We start from the raw sequence: 19497 nt of genomic DNA on the forward strand, positions 1-19497 counted from the left end.
TTCCAGAATTGCTAACACCTCCTCCTTATGAACCTCAATCCCGTCTAGTCTAATAGCCTGTATCTCAGTATTCTCCTTGACTACATTGTCTTTTTCCTCTGTGAATACTGACAAAAAATATTCATTTAGCGCCTCTCCTATCTCTTCGGACTCCACACACAACTTCCCACTACTGTCCTTGACCGGCCCCAATCTTACTCTAGTCATTCTTTTATTCCTGAAAGATAAGGTAGGCGAGTGGGTCTGGGTGAGATGCTCTTTGGAGGATTGGTGTAGGTTTGATGGGCTGAATGGCCTGCTTCCACACTGCAGGGATTCCATGATTCAAAAAAAAAACAATCTGGGTCTGGGGCTCCCCATTCCTTCATGGATGGTTATTCTAATTGGTGAAGAAGGTTAAGAGGGCTCATGTGGAGCATCACACTATCAGAGATTTGATGGGCTGAATAGCTTTTTTCTATGCTATAAATTACAACTTAACTCAATGGATGTTTATACATCAATGCATGTGTGTGCACACATGCATATGTGTACATGTTGTTTGTGCTTACATTCCTCTGTGTGTGTGTGTGTGTGTGTAGAGTTTGCACATTCTTCATGTGTCTGTGTGGGTTTACTCCTGGTACTCTGATTTCCTCCCACAGTCCAAAGATACGGCCATGGGAAATGTGGGGATAGGGTAGGGGGGCTGGGCCTAGGTGGGATGGTCTTCGGAGGTTTGGTGTGGACTCGATGGACTGAATGGCCTGCTTCCACACCGTAGTGGGGATTCTAATGGTGGAGCAGGGCTCAGGCCCATTCTAATTCATGTTCCTAAAATGTGAATATGCGTCTGTGAAGGAGAGATAAAAAGATTATAATCGTTGAGTGACACTTTATTATGTTTCAAAGAGACAGTGACTAGAAAGCGTGGTCAGAGAGAGAATCCTAATGTGTATTTACGTATCAAAAACATTTCCTGACCAAAAGCAATTGAAGTCAGCTAATTACCTCACCTGGGTTTACACTGGCAGTTACAAAAAGCCCTTATCTTGTTAGAGCAGAGACTGTAAATCTCCTATGAGTCAGAGAGAGGGACATACACAAGGAATGGTGTAAATCGAGAGACAGATTGGTTCATAATTAATCTCTGCCTTCTGATTTTATTTTAAAACATAAGTTGACAGAACAGTTGGTAAGAGTGAGGAAGATTAAGAATATCAGGAATGATAACAGAGAAAGGGAAGAATTTCTTTGAGCTGATTATGTTTCAATCAAAAGGGAAGATGCTGGTTTAATGATAATATCACTGACCTAGAGGGCCAAACTAATTCTTTGGGGGATTTGGGTTCAAATCCCAATGTAGACCTTATATTTCACAGTTACTATGCTGTAAACTTTTAAGAGACATGCTCAGGATGTCATCACTGTGCCAGAGCATGTGATGTGAGGCCATAAAGGTTTCAGACTCCATCATAACTGGGGCTACATGAAGCATGACAAGCTAATGGAAATGCGCTGTTGTTTGTAATCAAATAGCTTCTACACACAAATGGAAATCACCAGATCAGTTCTTAATTTTAAATCTAAGAGAGATATATTTTTGTTAAGCAAAGGCATTAATTGATACAGGCCGGAGGTAGGTGTCTAAAGTTAGGCCACAGATCAGCCATGATTTCACTGAATGGTGGAACAGGTTTGAGGAGCTGAATGGCCTATTCTGTTCCTATGTTCATATTAGCCCAGACACTACAATACCTGTGACTGTAACATTTGTATATATCGAGAACTATAATAAACATCTGTTGAATCTTTCAATACCACATTACCACATTTAGATCTTACAGGAACAAAAGTAAACATTGTTGTAGCACATCTGGATATCTGTTGGAGGCAAAGCCCACACCACAATAGCACACAAGATTTTAAATGAGGAAATCTGGAATTGGAAACCAGTCTCAATAAGAATGATTGTGAACTTACCATCGATTGTTCTAAAACTTGATTCACTAATATCCTTTAGGGACAGAAATCTGCCATCCTTTTAAAGAACAAAGAAAATTACAGCACAGGAACAGGCCCTTCAGCCCTCCAAGCCTGCGCTGATCCAGAACCTCTATCTAAACCTGTCGCCTATTTTCCAAGGATCTGTATCCCTCTGCTCCCTGCCCATTCATGTATCTATCTAGATACATCTTAAATGACGCTATCGTGCCCGCCTCTACCACCTCCGCTGGCAACGCGTTCCAGGCACCCACCACCCTCTGCGTAAAGAACTTTCCACGCATATCTCCCTTAAACTTTTCCCACCTCACCTTGAAATAGTGACCCCTAGTAATTGAGTCCCCCACTCTGGAGGAAAAAGCTTCTTGCTATCCATCCTGTCTATACCTCTCATGATTTTGTAGACCTCAATCAGGTCCCCCCTCAACCTCCGTCTTTCTAATGTAAGAAATCCTAATCTACTCAACCTCTCTTCATAGCTAACGCCCTCCATACCAGGCAACATCCTGGTGAACCTCCTCTGCACCCTCTCCAAAGCATCCACATCCTTTTGGTAATGTGGCGACCAGAACTGTACGCAGTATTCCAAACGTGGTCGAACCAAAGTCCTATACAACTGTAACATGACCTGCCAACTCTTGTACTCAATACCCCGTCCAATGAATTAAAGCATGCCATATGCCTTCTTGACCACTCTATCGACCTACGTTGCCACCTTCAGGGTACAATGGACCCGAACACCCAGATCTCTCTGTACATCAATTTTGCCCAGGGCTTTTCCATTTACTGTATAGTTCGCTCTTGAATTGAATCTTCCAAAATGCATCACCTTGCATTTGCCTGGATTGAACTCCATCTGCCATTTCTCCACCCAACTCTCCAATCTATCTATATTCTGCTGCATTCTCCGACAGTCCCCTTCACTATCTGCTACTCTACCAATCTTAGAGTCATCTGCAAACTTGTTAATTAGACCATCTATACCTTCCTGCAGATCATTTATGTATATCACAAACAACAGTGGTCCCAACACGGATCCCTGTGGAACACCACTGGTCACAGTTCTCCATTTTGAGAAACTCCCTTCCACTACAACTCTCTGTCTCCTGTTGCCCAGCCAGTTCTCTATCCATCTAGCTAGTACACCCTGGACCCCATGCAACTTCACTTTCTCCAGCAGCCTACCATGGGGAACCTTATCAAACGCCTTGCTGAAGTCAATGTATATGACACCTACAGCCCTTCCCTCATCTATCAACTTTGTCACTTCCTCAAAGAAGTTTCCTGGCCTGGCTTCAGTTTTGGAACAGTGTGATTGGTTTTTAATTGCCCTTTGATATGGCCTTAGCAAGCCAGTCAGTTCATGGGTAATTTATGATGAGTGACAAACACCCAAATCCCATGCAAGTATCAAAAAAAAAATCGAAAGTTAAGAGATAGGTGTAATGATGATCTGGAGGGAATTTGGTCAGAAGGGGAGAAGGTAGGAAGATGTTCAAGAGAAAAACGAGACTTGCTAAGGATAAGAGGATGGGATGTGTAGGAGAGATTGTGTGAGTGAATGGGAAGAGAATCGAATGAGGGTCATACCTTCCCCATGACTCTGACTCCAAGTACCACCCACCCACCCACCACATGTCTCACCTTGAAAGGGAAGGTAGAGAGGAGGATCAATAGTTAACAGGAGAAGTTGAAGAAATGAGACACAGCGCCGAACAGAAAGAGCTGAAATAGCAACGTTGAAGCCAGCAGGGAAGATCTCACCATGTGTAATGCCAGTACATTGCTAAGGAATAGCTTCTGTCTGCACACTGTGCCAACCTTTTCCACTTAAAATGCATAAGTTGCTGTTTGTAATGGCAGCTGCTTCCATGAACCTGTCCAATTCCATCCCCCTCCAGCCTGTTCAATCTTTCCAGAAAGTTCTAACCTCACAGCTCTGGTCTCATTCTTGTGATTCTGTTGTACCCCTTCTCCAATGCCTCCATATCCTTCATATAAAACAGGGACCAGAATTTCACACAGTCCTCTGAGTGAAATCTAATGGAGGTTCCATGTAATCAGTTCACATCAAGATGGAACCTTGAGGACTACAGCATTAAATAAATCTTTGTTTCAGTATTCTATGAGAAGTTATCCATGTGAGTGAAATATACCCCCATAGCTTCACTGTAGATTTGTCAACTCTGATGGATATATTCCCAAAGTCTTCATTACATAACACCCTCCTTCTCCAAGTGTCCCATTGTTCATTTTCCCTCGCTGGACTACTCCTGCGGTCAGCATAATGGGCTGAAGGACCTTTCTATGCTGTTAAAAACTCTGAATCTATGACTTAATTACTTGATATGCCTCAACAACTGTTTCACAGACAATGCACTGCTGTGACCGCATGAACAAGTGTATTTTTTCCTTTATTTCATTAACAGAATGAGGGCGTCGCTGGCTAGGCTAGCATTTATTGCCCATCCCTAATTGCCCACAGGGCAGTTCAGAGTCAATCACATTGCTGTGGGTCTGGAGTCACATGTAGGCCAGACCAGGTAAGGATGGCAGTTTCCTTCCCTAAAGGGCATTAGTGAACCAGATGGGTTTTTCCAACAATCAGCAATGGATTCACGTCACCATTCGACTCTCAATTCCAGATATTTATTGAGTTCAAATTTCACCATCTGCCACGGCAGGATTCGAACCCTGGTCCCCAGAACATTATCTGGATCTCTGGGTTAACAGTCCAGCGATAATACCACTAGGCCATCACCAGTAAATATCTGTTTGGGAGGAGTGTTTCTGGTTATGCAAACTTAGGAATTAGCCAGAGACACAGCGGGAACTCTCAGTTCTTCTTCAAACAGTGCCAGAGGATCTTTAACTCTCAATATAACAGCATATCTGAAGAATAGTACAACAAGTAGGAATTTTACAACTCTAATTTGTACCTGATCAGATCACAAGCATACCTTTTCTATTCATGCATGGATGTAGGAACCCCAGTATTTATTGCCCATCAATAATTGCCCTTGAGAAGGTGAACTGTCTTCTTGAACCTCAGCTATCTATTTGGGCACATCCACAGTGTTGTTAGGGAAGGACATCCAAGATTTTGATCCAGTGACACTGAAGGAATGGTGATATATTTCCAAGTCAGGATGGTGAGTGGCTTGGAGGAGAACTTGCAGGTAATGTGTTCCCATGTACCTGCCACCCTTGTCCTTCCCAATGGGAGAGGCTGAGGATTTGGAAGGTCCCTTTTGAAGGAAAATTGTTGAGTTGCAGACTGCTGCTACTGAGCGTTGGTGGTGGAGGGAATGATGATTGAAGATGATGGATGGCAAACAGGAATGTGTAACACCAGTGTACATGAGTGTCCAAGATCACCATGTACAGTTCCACAGTGTGCTAGCTGTCACCAGACTCAGTTCCTATTTTTGTCAGTTTACTGAAGGCTGTAGTGAAAGGACATTGATCATATCAGACACATAAGTCCAGACGGGAGAGAAAGATGCAGAAACAAGTCAAGCCAGATTCAAAATGACAAGAGATTTCAGAAGATGACATGACTGATCATCACGTCAAAACCTATTTAAACTTTTTTGAATAAAATTGCTTTGTCGGTTCCCACTTTAGCAAGAAAGTAAATTCCATCAACGGGATCAAGGCAGTTTGCCTCCGGCAATTCCTGTCCTTCCAGTTCACTCTTTAATCGAGGACTGATTTAGAAAGCAAAGGGGATCCCATCCAACCACTCCGATCAGCAATGGAAACTTGCCAGAAGTCATCTGATGATTTGAATGTGGTGAAATGAATGTAGTATCCTCATCCAGATCAGTGACACTTTCTGTGGGTTCTGCTCATGTAATTAGGAGGAAACAGTGACGAGTGGAGTACAGCAAGGATCAGTGCCAACTATTCACAATATACATTAATGACCTAGATGAGGGAACCAAATGCAACATTTCCAAGTTTGCTGACCACACAAAACTGGGCAGTATTCAGAGTTCTGAGGATCCAAGAAAGCTTCAAGGTGAGTTAGACAAGTTGAGTGAGTGGGCAAACATATGGCAGATAGAGTATAATGTGGCTAAAAGTAATGTTGCACACTTCAGTGTGTAAAACAGAAAGGAAGACTATCATTTAAATGGAGATATATTGGGAAGTGTGGATGTAATAAGGGATCTGGTGTCTTTGTACACCAGTCAGTGAAAGTAGATAGGAAGGTACAACAAGGAATTAGGCAGGCAAATGATATATTAGCCTTTATTGCCAGAGGGTGTGAGTTCAAAAATAGGGATGTCTTACTGCAGTTATACAGGGCATAAGTGAGACTTGAGTATTGTGTACAGTTTTGGTCTTCCTACTGAAGAAAGCATACACATCTCAGAAGGAGTGCAGCAAAGGTTCACTAGGTCGGTACCAGAGATGGCAGGACCCTGTTGTTTGGGGAGAGATCAGTTCGACTGGGCCTGTATTCACTGGAGTTTAGAAGGATGAGAGGGGATCTGATTAGAATGTATAGAATTCCAACAGGTTTGGACAGGCAGGATGCAGGGAGGATGTTTCCCCGAGTTGGGGAATTTAGATCGAGAGGGTATATTTAGGATTGAAATGAGGAAAGATTTCTTGACTTATAGGGCAGTGAATCTATGGAATTCTCATCCACAGAAGGTTATAGAGGCTGTCACTAAATATGTTCAAGAAAGAGACAGATACATATCTATATTTTGAAGGGATATGGGGAGAAAACAGGAATATGACATTGTGATAAAGGGTCAGCTATGATCATATTGAATGGTGGAGCAGGCTGGAAAGGCTGAATGACCAATACCTGCTCCTAGTTTCTAGGTGGCCATTCAGCCCCTCAGTCCTGCTGTCCAATTCAATTAAATCATGGCAATGACGTACCTCAGCTCCATTCACCCTTCTTTGTCCCATATCCTCTAAAGCCATTCTCAACGAAAATCTATCAATCACAGTCTAATTGAAAACTCCTGCCAGCATCTTGGTATTTGGGATGAGTGTTCCAGATTCCCAGCATCCTGCAGAGTGAAGAAGTGCTTCCTAGTTTCACCCTGAATGAACTAGCTTGAATTTAAACTTGGGTGTTGTCTTGTTCTTCTACCCCTCCCCCTGCCCCTCCCCCCACCCCCAGCACAAATTGACTTTCCCCAGTCTCCCCAATCAAAACCCTTTAATATTTTCCATCAGACCTCACCCACAAGCTTCTAAAGCTCAGGGGAATTGGACCAGGTTTATATAAACTGTCCTGATAATTTAAACCTTGCAACCCCAGTACCATCTCGATGAATCTAATCACACAAGCCAGAGGTACAGGGAGAAACAGAATTTTTAACAAACTTTTTCTTTGCTTGACAATGCAGAATTTGAATATCGCTAAAAGGAGAGAGACAGACAAAGAGAGGCAAAACTTTTCATCAGGACAAAACACAAGAATACCAAATTTCAAACAGTCACGATAATTTAAACTGCAGGACTAAAAGGGGCTGATGAGTTGCCAAGTCAACTTTTTGATTGGCTGAGAAAGTAACAGGAAATTACAGCCTACCCTAAAGGCTTGAGGTCAATCCTCTTTGCTCCAGATAGAGTAACCTCGGCATCTCCGATAAAATCCTTCATCCCTGGAACCTTTCTAGCAAATGTCCTCTGTATCTACTCAAGGATCATCACATTCTTCCCAAAGGGTGGTGACCTGGAAACTGGATGCAACACTCTAAGTGAAAAACTTCACTAGTGTCAACCTGATCAAACTTATATTGTAAAGACTTCAATCAATCAATCCCCTCAGTCCTCTCTTTTCTATAGTAAGAAGCTCCAGCCTGTGCAACCTTTCCTGCTAGACATGACCTCTCAATCCTGATATCATCTGATTGTGAGATATGATGGTAGGTGACCCCAAACAGTTCGATTCTCTTGCTCATGAGTTATGCAGCCAGCGAGTCACGGAATTGTACAGCACGGAAACAGACCCTTCGGTCCAAACTGTCCACGCCGACCAGATACCCTAAAATAATCTAGTCCCATTTGCCAGCATTTGGCTCATATCCCTCTAAACCCTTCCTATTCATATACCCATCCAGATTCTTTTTAAATGTTGGAATTGTACCAGCCTCCACCACTTCCTCTGGCAGCTCATTCTATACATGCACCACCCTTTGCATGGAAAGGTTTCCCATTCGGTCTATTTTAAATCTTTCCTCCTCACCTTAAACCTATGCCTTTTAGCTTTGGATTGTCACACCCTGGGAAAAAGACCTTGGCTATTAGAGTCATAGAGTAATACAGCATGGAAACAGGCCCTTCAGTCAAACTGGTCCATGCTAACCATGGTTCCCACTAACCCTAGTTCCAATTGCCCGCATTTGGTCCATACCCCTCTAAACCCCTCCAATCCATGTACATATACAAATGCTTTTTAAAATGTTGCTATTGTACCTGCCTCAATCACTTTCTCCTTCCATACACACACCACTCTGTGTGAAGAAGTTGATCCTCAGGTCCTCCTTAAATCTTTCCCCTCTCACCTTAAACCTATGCCCTCTAGTTTTCAGTTCCCCATCCCTGGAAAAGGGATGCATTAATCCTATCTATGCTCCTCACGATTTTATGCATCTCAATAAAGTCACCCCTCATTCTCCTACGTTCCAAGGAATAAAGTCCTATCCTGGCCAGCCTTTCCCTGTTAGTCAGGCCTACTAGTCCTGGCAACATCCTCAGAAATCTTCTTTGCACACTTTCCAGTTTTACTAGTCTTTCCTATAACAGGGTGAGCAAACTTTTATGCAATAGTCTGAGTGTGGCCTCACCAACGACTTATACAACTGTAACATAACGTCCCAAATCTTATACTCAGTACCTCGACCGATGAAAGCCAGCATGCTAAATGCCTTCTTCACCACCCTGTCTAACTGTGACACCGTTTTCAAGGAACTATGTACTTGCACTCCTCGGTCCCCTTGTTCCACATCACTCCTCAGGATCTTACAATTTACTGTATAAGTCCTACCTTGGTTTGACTTTCCAAAGTGCAACACCTCACACTTATCTGTATTGAATTGCATTTTCCAGTCCTCAGCCCACTTCCCCATCTGATCAAGATCCTTCTGTAATTTATGATAACCTTTCTTACCATCAACAATACCTCTTATTCACCCTATTCATGCCCCTCATGATTTTATAAACTTCTGTAAGGTCACCCCTCAGCCTCTGACGCTCCAGGAAAAAAAGGCTCCAGCCTATTCATCCTCTTCCTATAGTTCAAACCCTCCAACCCTTGCACTATTCTTGTAAATCTTTTAGAGGGAGACTCACACATTTTTGAAACGAAAAATGTGAATTCAGAATTTTTTTAATGCAATTTTATTGAGACAATTAATGGGGGAGCCCTCCTGTCCCCACCCTTGTATTTCAAATAGTTCTGGAGGGGTCGAGAGTGGGGAGGTGAGAAGACACGAGGAGATTCCATTGACAGAACAGAAAGGTTCTGGAGCTGCCCAGTTTCAGTTTTGTTTTATGTACAGAGCACCTGTTCATGTTTCCCTCTCTCTCTCTGTTCTCTGTGACGTTCTCTGTTCTCTCCCAGTTGTTCATCAAGATTGTGGTGCGGTGTGTGTAGAGATAGAGAGAGAGAGAGCGAGAGAATGCCTGTCATTTTACTGCAGGTCCAATTCCCAGGAACATCAGCTGCTGCAAATGCTGTTCACAGACACTAGGCCTGGATCAACCAGTCCCATCTCCTCATGCTCATTGACACAGAGACGATATCCACAGCCCCTCTTCCTCGGCAGAGGGACCACCCCTTTGGCCCCAGCCCCTCCTTCGGGCCTGGTGGTGGGGGGCAGCAGGAAGCCAACACTGCCAGCGATCAGCATGTGCCAGATGCTGTGGATGTAGAAGTAGTTCTCCTCAGTCTCCACGAAGGCGTACAGTGCCACAGCGAAAGTGGCAATGACTGTGCCAGGGAAGAGGTAGAAAACCCAACGCTTCCAGGTCGGAGGGTAACAGTGACGTCTCCGGATTGTACGTACAGTCTGCGACAGAAAGGGAAGCAGAATGTTATGGAGGTAAGCCGTACTTTTATAAGGTCTATCACTCGAGGTTTTGAGTATTAAGACGAATCTTTATCATGAGTGGTGTGGCATAGTACGGTTTGTCTCGAGTCTTGCTGAAAAGAGAGACATGTCCCTGAAGCTTTTCACCTTGCCACCCCATCAGGACCAATGCAAGAATGCCACATTTCAAACAATTTATCCTACTGGAGCCTAGGGTGCTGATTGGTTGGAAAATTAATACTGATTGGCTGAAGCATTACCACGGAGTAAGTGACAGGGAATTATAGACTCCCCAAGCTCTTGGGTCAATCCAAAGGACAAAAGGCTCCTTTTGTTTGCACTTGCTCCTGTGGTAGGAATTGTTGAAGTTTGGTATTCTTGCATTTGTCCTGACGAGTACTTATTTAATTCCTTCATGGGATGCAGGTACGACTGGATAGACCAGCATCTATTGTCTAGCCCCAGTTGCACAGAAAGCAGTTAAGAGTCAAACACATTGTTATGTGTTTGGAGTCACATGTAGGCCAATCTAGGTAAGGATGGCAGATTTCCTTCCCTAAAGGACATTAGTGAACCAGATAGATTGGCACAACGATTGACAATGGTTACATGGCCACCACTGGACTAGTTTTTTTTTAGTGAATTAAAATTTCACCAATTGCTGTAGAAGGATTTGAAACCACATCCACAGCACATTAGCCTCGGGCTGTACATTTATTACTCAAGCGACAGCACCACTATGCCATCACCACCAGCAAGGCAAGGCAACAACATGTCAGCCACATCTCTGTCTTCGCAGCGACATTCAGATTCCGTATCACCAACTGATTGTGTGTGGTAAATCATTTTAAGACACAGCGTCAGCTGAGGTGTTATGTTCTGAGTGCCACACTTTCAAAAGCGTTGCCATGGCTTTGCAGATGGCGCACAGAAGATTTCCTGTCGTGGTGCCAGCTCCTCAGTTACGTGGAGAGACTGAGCAAACTGGAGCTATTCCCCTTACAACAGGAAAGATTAATGGGAGCTTTGATTGAGGTTTCAGTCATGTAGGGTTTTGATAAGGGTAGACGGGGAGGAGACATTTTCCACTCAAAGGAATCACTATAACCGGAGATTTAAAATAATTGGCCAGAAAGTCAGAGGGAAGACGGGGAGAATTTCTTTTTTGATTCCAATTCTCAACCAGAAATTACAAAATTCTTTATGTCACTGATATGCTTTTGAATTGTAGTCCCTACTGTATTGTAGACAAAGGCAACAGCCAATTTACACACAGGCAGCTCCCACAAACTGTAATGTGACAATCAGATCATCCTGTGATTGAGTGATGTTGTTTCTGTGATAACTATTGAACACTCTTCCTCATGTTTGCATTGTGCCACCTGAGATGGGCAGGTGGGGCATCAATTTAATATCTTATACAAGAGAAGGCACCTCTGACAATGAAGCTCTATCTTGGTACAGGCATTGGGAGAGGCAGCTCAGTTCTAGTCTCTGGGATGAGACTACAGATCCACCAATTTAGAGACACAGAGACAAGAATGCAAGCCTCTGGACCACATCCAACACCATAGAGTTGTACAGCACGGAAACAGGCACTATGGTCCAACTTGTCCATGCTGACCAGATATCCTAAATTAATCTAATCCCATTTGCCAGCATTTGGCCCATATCCCTCTAACCCCTTTCTGTCCATATGCCCGTGCAGATGCCTTTTAAATGTTGTAATTGTACCAGCCTTGGCCACTTTTTTTGGCATCTCTTTCCATATACGCACTACCCTCTGTGAGAAAATGTCCCTTTTCAGGTCCCTTTTAAATCTTTCCCCTTTCACCTTCAACCTATGCTCTCTAGCTTTGGACTCCCTTGTCCTGAGAAAAAGACTTTGGCTGTTCACCCTATCCATGCCCTTCATGATTTTATAAATATCACCCTCAGTCTCCGATGCTCCAGGGAAGATAGTCCCAACCTATTCAGCCTCTCCTTATAGCTCAAACCCTCCAAACTCAAGTTGGCTATAGACACAATCTGGTTGATGAATTAGACCAGAGCCACTCAAAAATATTTCTGATACTTCCCACAAACACAGATTTGTGTTTAATAAAAATCAAACTCCTGTGGATTGCAGAGATCTGAAATTAAAGCAGAAATTTCTGGATATACTCTAAATAAGGATTGGGTTTAGGAATTGACACAGGCTTGGTGGGTCGAAGGGCCTGTTCCTGTGCTGTATTGTATTGTATATTGTACAGGTCTGACAACATCTGTGGAGAGAGAGAAAGAGACAACATTTTGAGTCTAGCATGACACGCCTTTAGTCTGAAACATTAACTCTGTTTCTCTCTCCACAGATGCTGACAGAACTACTGAGTTTCTCAAGAAATTTAAGTTTGCACTTCAGACTTGTATTTCACTGACTGAGGTTTGATAGAGGTTTACAAAATCATGAGTTCCATGACTGTTCCAGCTTGTCAAAGGGCAAAGAATGAAAGGGCATCGATTTAAAGTGATGTGCAAACAAAGCAGGGGTGATGTGAGAAAAAAAAACTTTCCCACACTGCAAGTGGTTAGGCTCTGGAATGCACTGCCTGGAAATGTGGCAGAGGGAGATTCAATTTAGGAGACCACTGGATGATTATTTGGATAGAAATGGTCGGCAGGGGTATGGGGAAAAGGCAGGAGATTGGCACTAGGGGTTGGAATCCATGCAGGCACAGTGGGACAAACGACCTCCTTTTGCATCGTAACAATTCTGTGATGCCACGAACTGGTTACAGCCAATGCGGCGTACACAAAAAGGATGGACATTGTTCTCCATACCCAGGCGAGGGCCATGATGCCAAGAGCAAAGAGGCTTGGTCCCAGAAGATTCCACAGTCCATGCCGGTCCAACTGCAAGGCCATCGACAGCAACATGGCTCCCAGCAAGTACAAGATCTGTCAAAGTGCAAAGGGCAAGGGTCATCATGACGGTTACGTGACATAATAGACCATTGATGGCAGATATTTTAATTGTTCATTTTAATTTTCAACTGCTTTCAGTAAGAAATAATTTACTCTTGCTTTGTTGGTCAGAACACATAGCTAATCATCTTGGAGTATGGTTCGAGGATATCAAGGGCTACAGAACAAAGGCCGAGGGTGAGGTCCATGCAATGGGATCGGAGAATCAGAGGGTGGTTACAGTACAGCAGGAAGCTGTTTGGACCACTATGTCCATTGCAGCTCTCTGCAAGAGCACCTCAGCCTTCTTTTTATTTATCTGCATGAAGGACGTGGGCGTTGCTGGCTGGCCTGCATTTATTGCCCGTCCCTAGTTACCCTACAGAAGGTGGTGGTGAGCTGCCTTCTTCAACCAGTGCAGTCCACAAGCTATGGGTAGACCCACAATACCATTAGACAGGGAATTTCAGAATTCTGACCCAGTGATATTGAAGGAATGGTGATGTATTTCCAAGCCACGATGGTGAGTGACTTGGAGGGGAACTTACAGGGGGTGGAGTCCCCATGTATCTGCTACCCTTGTCCTTCTAGATGGAAGTGGTTGTGGGTTTGGAAGGTGCTGTCTGAGGATCTTTGGTGAATTTCTGCAGTGCATTTTGTAGATAGTACACACTGCTGCTACTGAGCATCGGTGGAGGGAGTAGTTGCTTGTGGATGTGGTGCCAATAAAGCGGGCTGCTTTGTCCTGGATGGTGTCAAGCTTCTTGACTGTTTTTGGAGCTACAGTCATCCAGGCAAGTGGGGAGTATTCCATTGCAATCTTGACTTATGTCTGATAGATGGTGGGACAGGCTTTGGGGGAGTCAGGAGGTGAGTTACTCGCTGCAGTATTCCTGGCCTCTGACCTGCCCTTGTAGCTATTGTGTTTAAGTGGTGAATCCCGTTCCATTTCTGGACAATGGTAACGCCCAGGATATTGATAACGTCAGTCCCCTGCCCTTTCCCAGCAACCCTGCAAGTTCTTCTCTCTTCACATAATTATCCAATTCACTCCCAGTTGAATCTGCCTCAAACACATCTTGTAGCACACAGATACAGATCAGCCATGATCTACTTAAATCATGGAACAGGCTCAAGGGGATGAAAGGCCTAATCCTGTTCGCTTGTTCTTCCAGCAGGCAATTTCTGCCAATCAGTGAATTAAGGATTTCTCTGAATCAGGTGATACCCTGCACTCAGAAGCTATATTTATCCACTTCTGATCTGCTGTACTCACACAGGGCAAGTCCAGTACCACCACATAACGGCTTGGATTTAACCTGCTCTGTTCCAGACAGCCTCACAGTGAATGGCACAGACTGCAGTGTGTCCTGGTAGGGCAACCAATGGTAGTGAGCCAGTGCCCAGGTCAGAAAACACAAGGCCTTTCTCTGGCCGATGATGGTCTCTGCGATTAGGTGAGAAGGAAAGTAACAGCTTGCATTTATGTAGCACCTTCCATGACCACAGGCTGCCCCTGGTATGTTTCACAATCGATGAAGCACAATGTGAGAAAATGTGGCAATCGGTACACAGCAAGATCCCATAAATAGTGTATTGATTATATGTTTTAAATTTATTTTCTTGTCAGATGCAAGAAGGCCAGGTGGTAGGGCCAACATTTGTTGCCCACCCCTAATTGCTGTTGAGCTGAGTGGCTTGTGAGGCCATTTCAGAGGGCAATTCAGAGACAGCAACATTGCTGTGGGTCTGGAGTCACAAAGAATGCAGAAGCAAGAATAGGCCATTCGGCCCTTTGAGCCTGCTCTACTATTCAGTATGATCATGGCCGATCGTCCAACTCAGTTCCCTTTCCTGCTTTCTCCCCATACCTTTTGATCCCTTCAGCTCTGGGAAATATATCTAGCTCCTTCTTGAAAACAGATCAGGGAAGGAAAGCAGATTTCTTTCCTTGAAGGACATTAGTGAACCAGATGGGTTGTTACAGCAATTAATGATAGAATGAAAATAACAGTAAGGGGAGAAACCAACTATGGTTAACCAAAGAGGTTAAAGATAACATCAAATCGAAAGAAAATATACCCAATGTGGAAAAGGTTAGTAGTAAGCCAAGAGGTGTGAAGCTTTTAAAAACCAATAAAAGATGACCATTAAAAAAAAGAGGTAGGAGAAAATCTTTGAGGGTAAACTGGCAAGTAATTTCAAGATGGATGGCAAGAGCTTCCTGGAATATATCAAAAGGAAGAGGGAGACCAAAGTGGGCATTGGCTCCTAAGAGAATAAGGCTGGAGAAATAAGAATGGGGAACCATAAAATGACAGACGAATTGAAGAAATACTTTGCATCAGTCTTCACAGTAGAAGACACCAATAGCATTCCAAAATACTGAAATATTTAAAGAGCAAAAGGAGAACAGGAACTGAATATAATAAGTATCACAAGAGGAAAAGTGACTGGGAAACTAATGGGGATAATGGGAAGTCCCCTGGACCTGATGGGATGCATCCTTGGCAAAAAGAAGTAGATCAGAGTGTGGATGCACTGGTAGTAATCTTTCATAAGACCATAAGGTACAGGTCAATCAACCAAATCAGTCCATCAAGTCCTCCCCACCGTTTGATCATGGCTGATATGTTTCTCAACCCCATTCTCCTGCCTTCTCCCCATAACCCTTGATCCCCTTACCAATCAAGAAACTATCTATCTCTGTCTCAAATATACTCACTGACTTGACCTCCACAGCCCTCTGCAGCAATAAGCTCCACAGATTCACCACCCGCTGGCTGAAGAAATTCCTCCTTATCTCATTTCTAAAGGGTTGTCCCTTCACTCTGAGGTTGTACCCTCAAGTTTTAGTCTCTTTTACTGGTGAAAACATCTTCTCCACCTCCACCCTATCCAGGCCTCTTAGTATTCCGTAAGTATCAACCAGATCCCCTCTCATCCTTCTAAACACCATCGAGTTTAGAGTCAGAGTCCTCAACCAATCCTCAGATGAAAAGTCCTTCATCCCTGAGATCACATCCTCTGGACCCCCTCCAACGCTAGTCCACTGGGGGCCCAAACTACTTACAATATTCCAAATGTGGCCTGACCACAGCCTTATACAGCCTCAGCAGTACATCATATCTCTGCTCTTGTGTTCTAGTCCTCTTAAAATGAACGCTTACATTGCATTTAACTTCCTAACCACCAACCGAACTTGATGTTAACCTTAAGAGAATCCTGAACAAGAACTTCTAAGTCCCTTTGTGCTTCAGATTTCTGAAGCCTTCCCCATTTAGAAAACAGTCTATGCTTTTATTCTTCCCTATCAAAGTGCATAATCCAACACTTTCCCAAATTGCATTCCATTTGCCACTTCTTTGCCTACTCTCCTTGCCTGTAAAGTCCTTCTGGAGCCTTCCCACTTTCTCAACACTACCTGCCTCTCTACCTGTCTTTGGGCCTCTGCAAACTTAGCAACAAAGCCCTCAGTTCCTTCCTTCAGGTGTTAATATGTAACATGAACAGTTGTAGTCCCAACATGGACCCCTGGAGACTCACTGGCTGTTAGCTACCATCCTGAAAAAGAACTCTATATTGCCACTCTCTGCCTTCTGCCAGTCAGCCAGTCCTTTATGTATGCCAGCACCTTGCCCCTAACACCACGGGTCCTATTTAGCAGCCTCCTGCGTGGCACCCTGTCCCTTTGTTCTGGAAATCCAATTAGATCATGTCCACTGACCCTCCTTTGTCTAACTTGGCCATTACCTCCACAAATAATTCTTACAGATTTGTCAGGCATGACCTCCCTTTGATGACAGATGGCACAATGGTTAGCACTGTTGCCTCATAGCGCCAGGGACCCAGGTTTGATTCCACCCTCTGGCAACCATCTGTGTGGAGTTTGCATGTTCTCCCCGTGCCTGTGTGGGTTTCCTCCAGGTGCTCGGGTTTCCTCCCACAATCCAAAGATCTGCATGTTAGGTGGATTGACCATGCTAAATTGCCCCGTAGTGTCCAGGAATGTGTAGGTTAGATGCGTTAGCCGTGGAAAATATAGGGTAAGGGGGATGGGTCTGGGTGGGATGCTCTTCAGAGGTTTGATCTGGGCTGAATGGCCTATTTCCACACTTTAGGAATTCAGTGGAAGCTGTGGTGATCTGCCATGTTTTATCATCCACTCTGCAATCTCATCCTTAATAATGGACTCTAAAACTTTACTAATGACCGAGGTCAGGCTAATCGTCCTTTAGTTTCCTATCTTCTGTTTTCCTCCCATCTTAACCAGGCGTGTAACATCAGGCATTTTCCAGTTCTCTGGGACCCTCCCAGACTCCAGTGATTCCTGAAATATCACTACCAATGCCTCTGCAATCTCCTCAGCTATCTCCTTCAGAGTGTGGTCCACCTGGCCTGGCTGATTTATCCACCTTCAGACCTTTCAGCTTCCCCAGCACCTTCTCCTTAGTGATGGCCACTACCCTCACCTCTGCCCCCTGACTCTCTTGCAGTTCTGGTATGCTGCAGCTTCCACTGTGAAAACTGATGCAAAGTACCTATTCAGTTCCTTTGCCATTTCCGGGTTCCCCATTACTACTTCTCCAGCCTCATTTTCCAGCGGTCCAATGTCCACTCTTGCCTCTCTCTTACCTTCTTTGATATCTAATAAAAAAAACTCCTGCAATCTTTTATATTACTGTGAACAATTTTGATCCCCTTATCTCAGGAAAGATGGATATTTCTAATCAACCTGTTCAAAGATATTATTTCACACCTCTGGAGCAGGTGGGAATTGAAACTGGGCCTCCTGGCTCAGTTGAAGGGACACTACCAGTGGCCCAGAAGATCTGAGGAGAGATAAACAGGTATTGGAGGCAGTTCAGAGAAGGTTCACTAGGTTAATCTGGGATATGGAGAGACTGTCTCAATGAGGAGAGTTTGAGTATGTTGGGCCTGTATTCATTGGAGTTTAGAAGAATGAGAGGCAACTTTATTGAAACATATAAGATTCTGAAAGGACTTGACAGGGTAGATGTGGAAAGGTTGGTTCCCCTTGTGGGAGAGTCTGGGACCAGACAGCATAATCTAAGAAATAAGGGTTAGAGATGAAAAGGAAGTTAATCTCCCAGAGGATAATAAATCAGTGGGATTCTTTCTTGCTGAGGTCTATAGAGGCTGGGTTATTAGGGATATTCAAGTCTGAGACAGACAGATTTTTAATCCTTAACAGATTATGGGGAAAAGGCAGGAGAGTGGAGTTGAAGCTTATCAAATCAGCTGTGATCTCATTGAAAGGTGGAGCAAGCTTGATGGGCTGAATGGCCATCGAATCCTGTCTCAGAATATTAGCCTCTGGATTACTTTCCCTGTGACATTACAACAGCACAATCATCTTCCCTTGTTCTCGAAGAGATGGCAGTAGATGAGAAATCCAGCAATTGATTAATGCTCTGGGGCCATGGGTTCAAATCTCATCACAGAAGATGGTGAAACTTGACTTCAATTAATAAATCTGGAATTGAAAGCTAATCAAATGGTGACCATTTAACCATCATCAATTGTCGTGAAAATCCATTTCGTTCACTAATGCCTGCTAGGGAAGGAGCTTGGGGCCTTACCTGGCCTACATGTGACTCCAGACCCACAGCAATGTGGTACTATTAACTGGCTCCTGACATGACTGAGCAAGAGACTCAGTTCAAGTACAATTAGGGAAGAGCAATAAATTCTACCTATGATAACAATGCCCATATCTAATAATAATTCCTTTGAGGGAGGGATACTGGCTGGGAGACCAGGAGAACTCTCCTTTTTCCAGAAATGGCTGTGGGGTCTTCATTTCTGGCCCCATTAGAATTAAACAACATTTTAGAATATGTTGAAGTGTAATTCCTACAATGGGATTACTCCTCTGTCAGATACATTATGAGTTAAATGCAGTGTGAAGCTTCTTCTACTCTGGAAAGTAAAGCTTTCTGTAGTTGTTTAAACTGAAAGTAAGGCTCCCTCTACACTTTTAAACTGAAAGTAAAGTTTGCTCTGCTCTTCTAAACTGAAAGTGAAGCTCCCTGTACACTGTCCCCACTAAACATACACAGGACAGGTACAGCACAGGGTTAGATACAGAGTTAACCTCCTTCTACTCAATCCCCACCAAACACACACAGCACAGGTACAGCACGAAGTTAGATACAGGGTAGCCCTCCCTCTATACTGTCCCCCATCAAACACTCCCAGGAGAGGAACAGCACAGTTAGAGACAAAAAAAAACCTGCAGATGGTGGAATCCAAGGTAGACAAACAGGAGGCTGGAAGAACACAGCAGGCCAGGCAGCATCTGGAGGAAAGGAGAAGTCAATGTTTCGAGTACTACCCTTCTTAAAGTCCTGAAGAAAGGTAATACCCAAAACGTTGCCTGCTTCTTTCCTGCAGATGCTGCCTGGCTTGCTAGGAACAGCACGGGGTTGGCTACAGAGTAAAGCTCTCTCTACACTCTCCCCATCAAACACTCCCAGGACAG

At 44.0% G+C, this 19497-nt stretch overlaps 1 protein-coding gene across 1 annotated transcript in view; it reads right to left on the minus strand.

Moving 5' to 3' along the window:
- Nucleotides 1-9365: 9365 nt before the first annotated feature.
- tmem8b (transmembrane protein 8B) overlaps nt 9366-19497 on the minus strand; it is a 96717-nt gene continuing 86585 nt past the window's right edge. The window contains exons 12-13 of the mRNA XM_048594147.1: nt 12870-12986; nt 9366-10028 (exon numbers count right to left, since the gene is read on the minus strand). Of these exons, the coding sequence (XP_048450104.1) occupies nt 9678-10028; nt 12870-12986 (468 nt within the window). The 3' untranslated portion in view covers nt 9366-9677. The remainder of the gene's footprint in view (nt 10029-12869; nt 12987-19497) is intronic.

This window comes from Rhincodon typus, chromosome 3 (assembly GCF_021869965.1).
Source record: "Rhincodon typus isolate 14 chromosome 3, sRhiTyp1.1, whole genome shotgun sequence".
Taxonomy (NCBI): Eukaryota; Metazoa; Chordata; class Chondrichthyes; order Orectolobiformes; family Rhincodontidae; genus Rhincodon; species Rhincodon typus.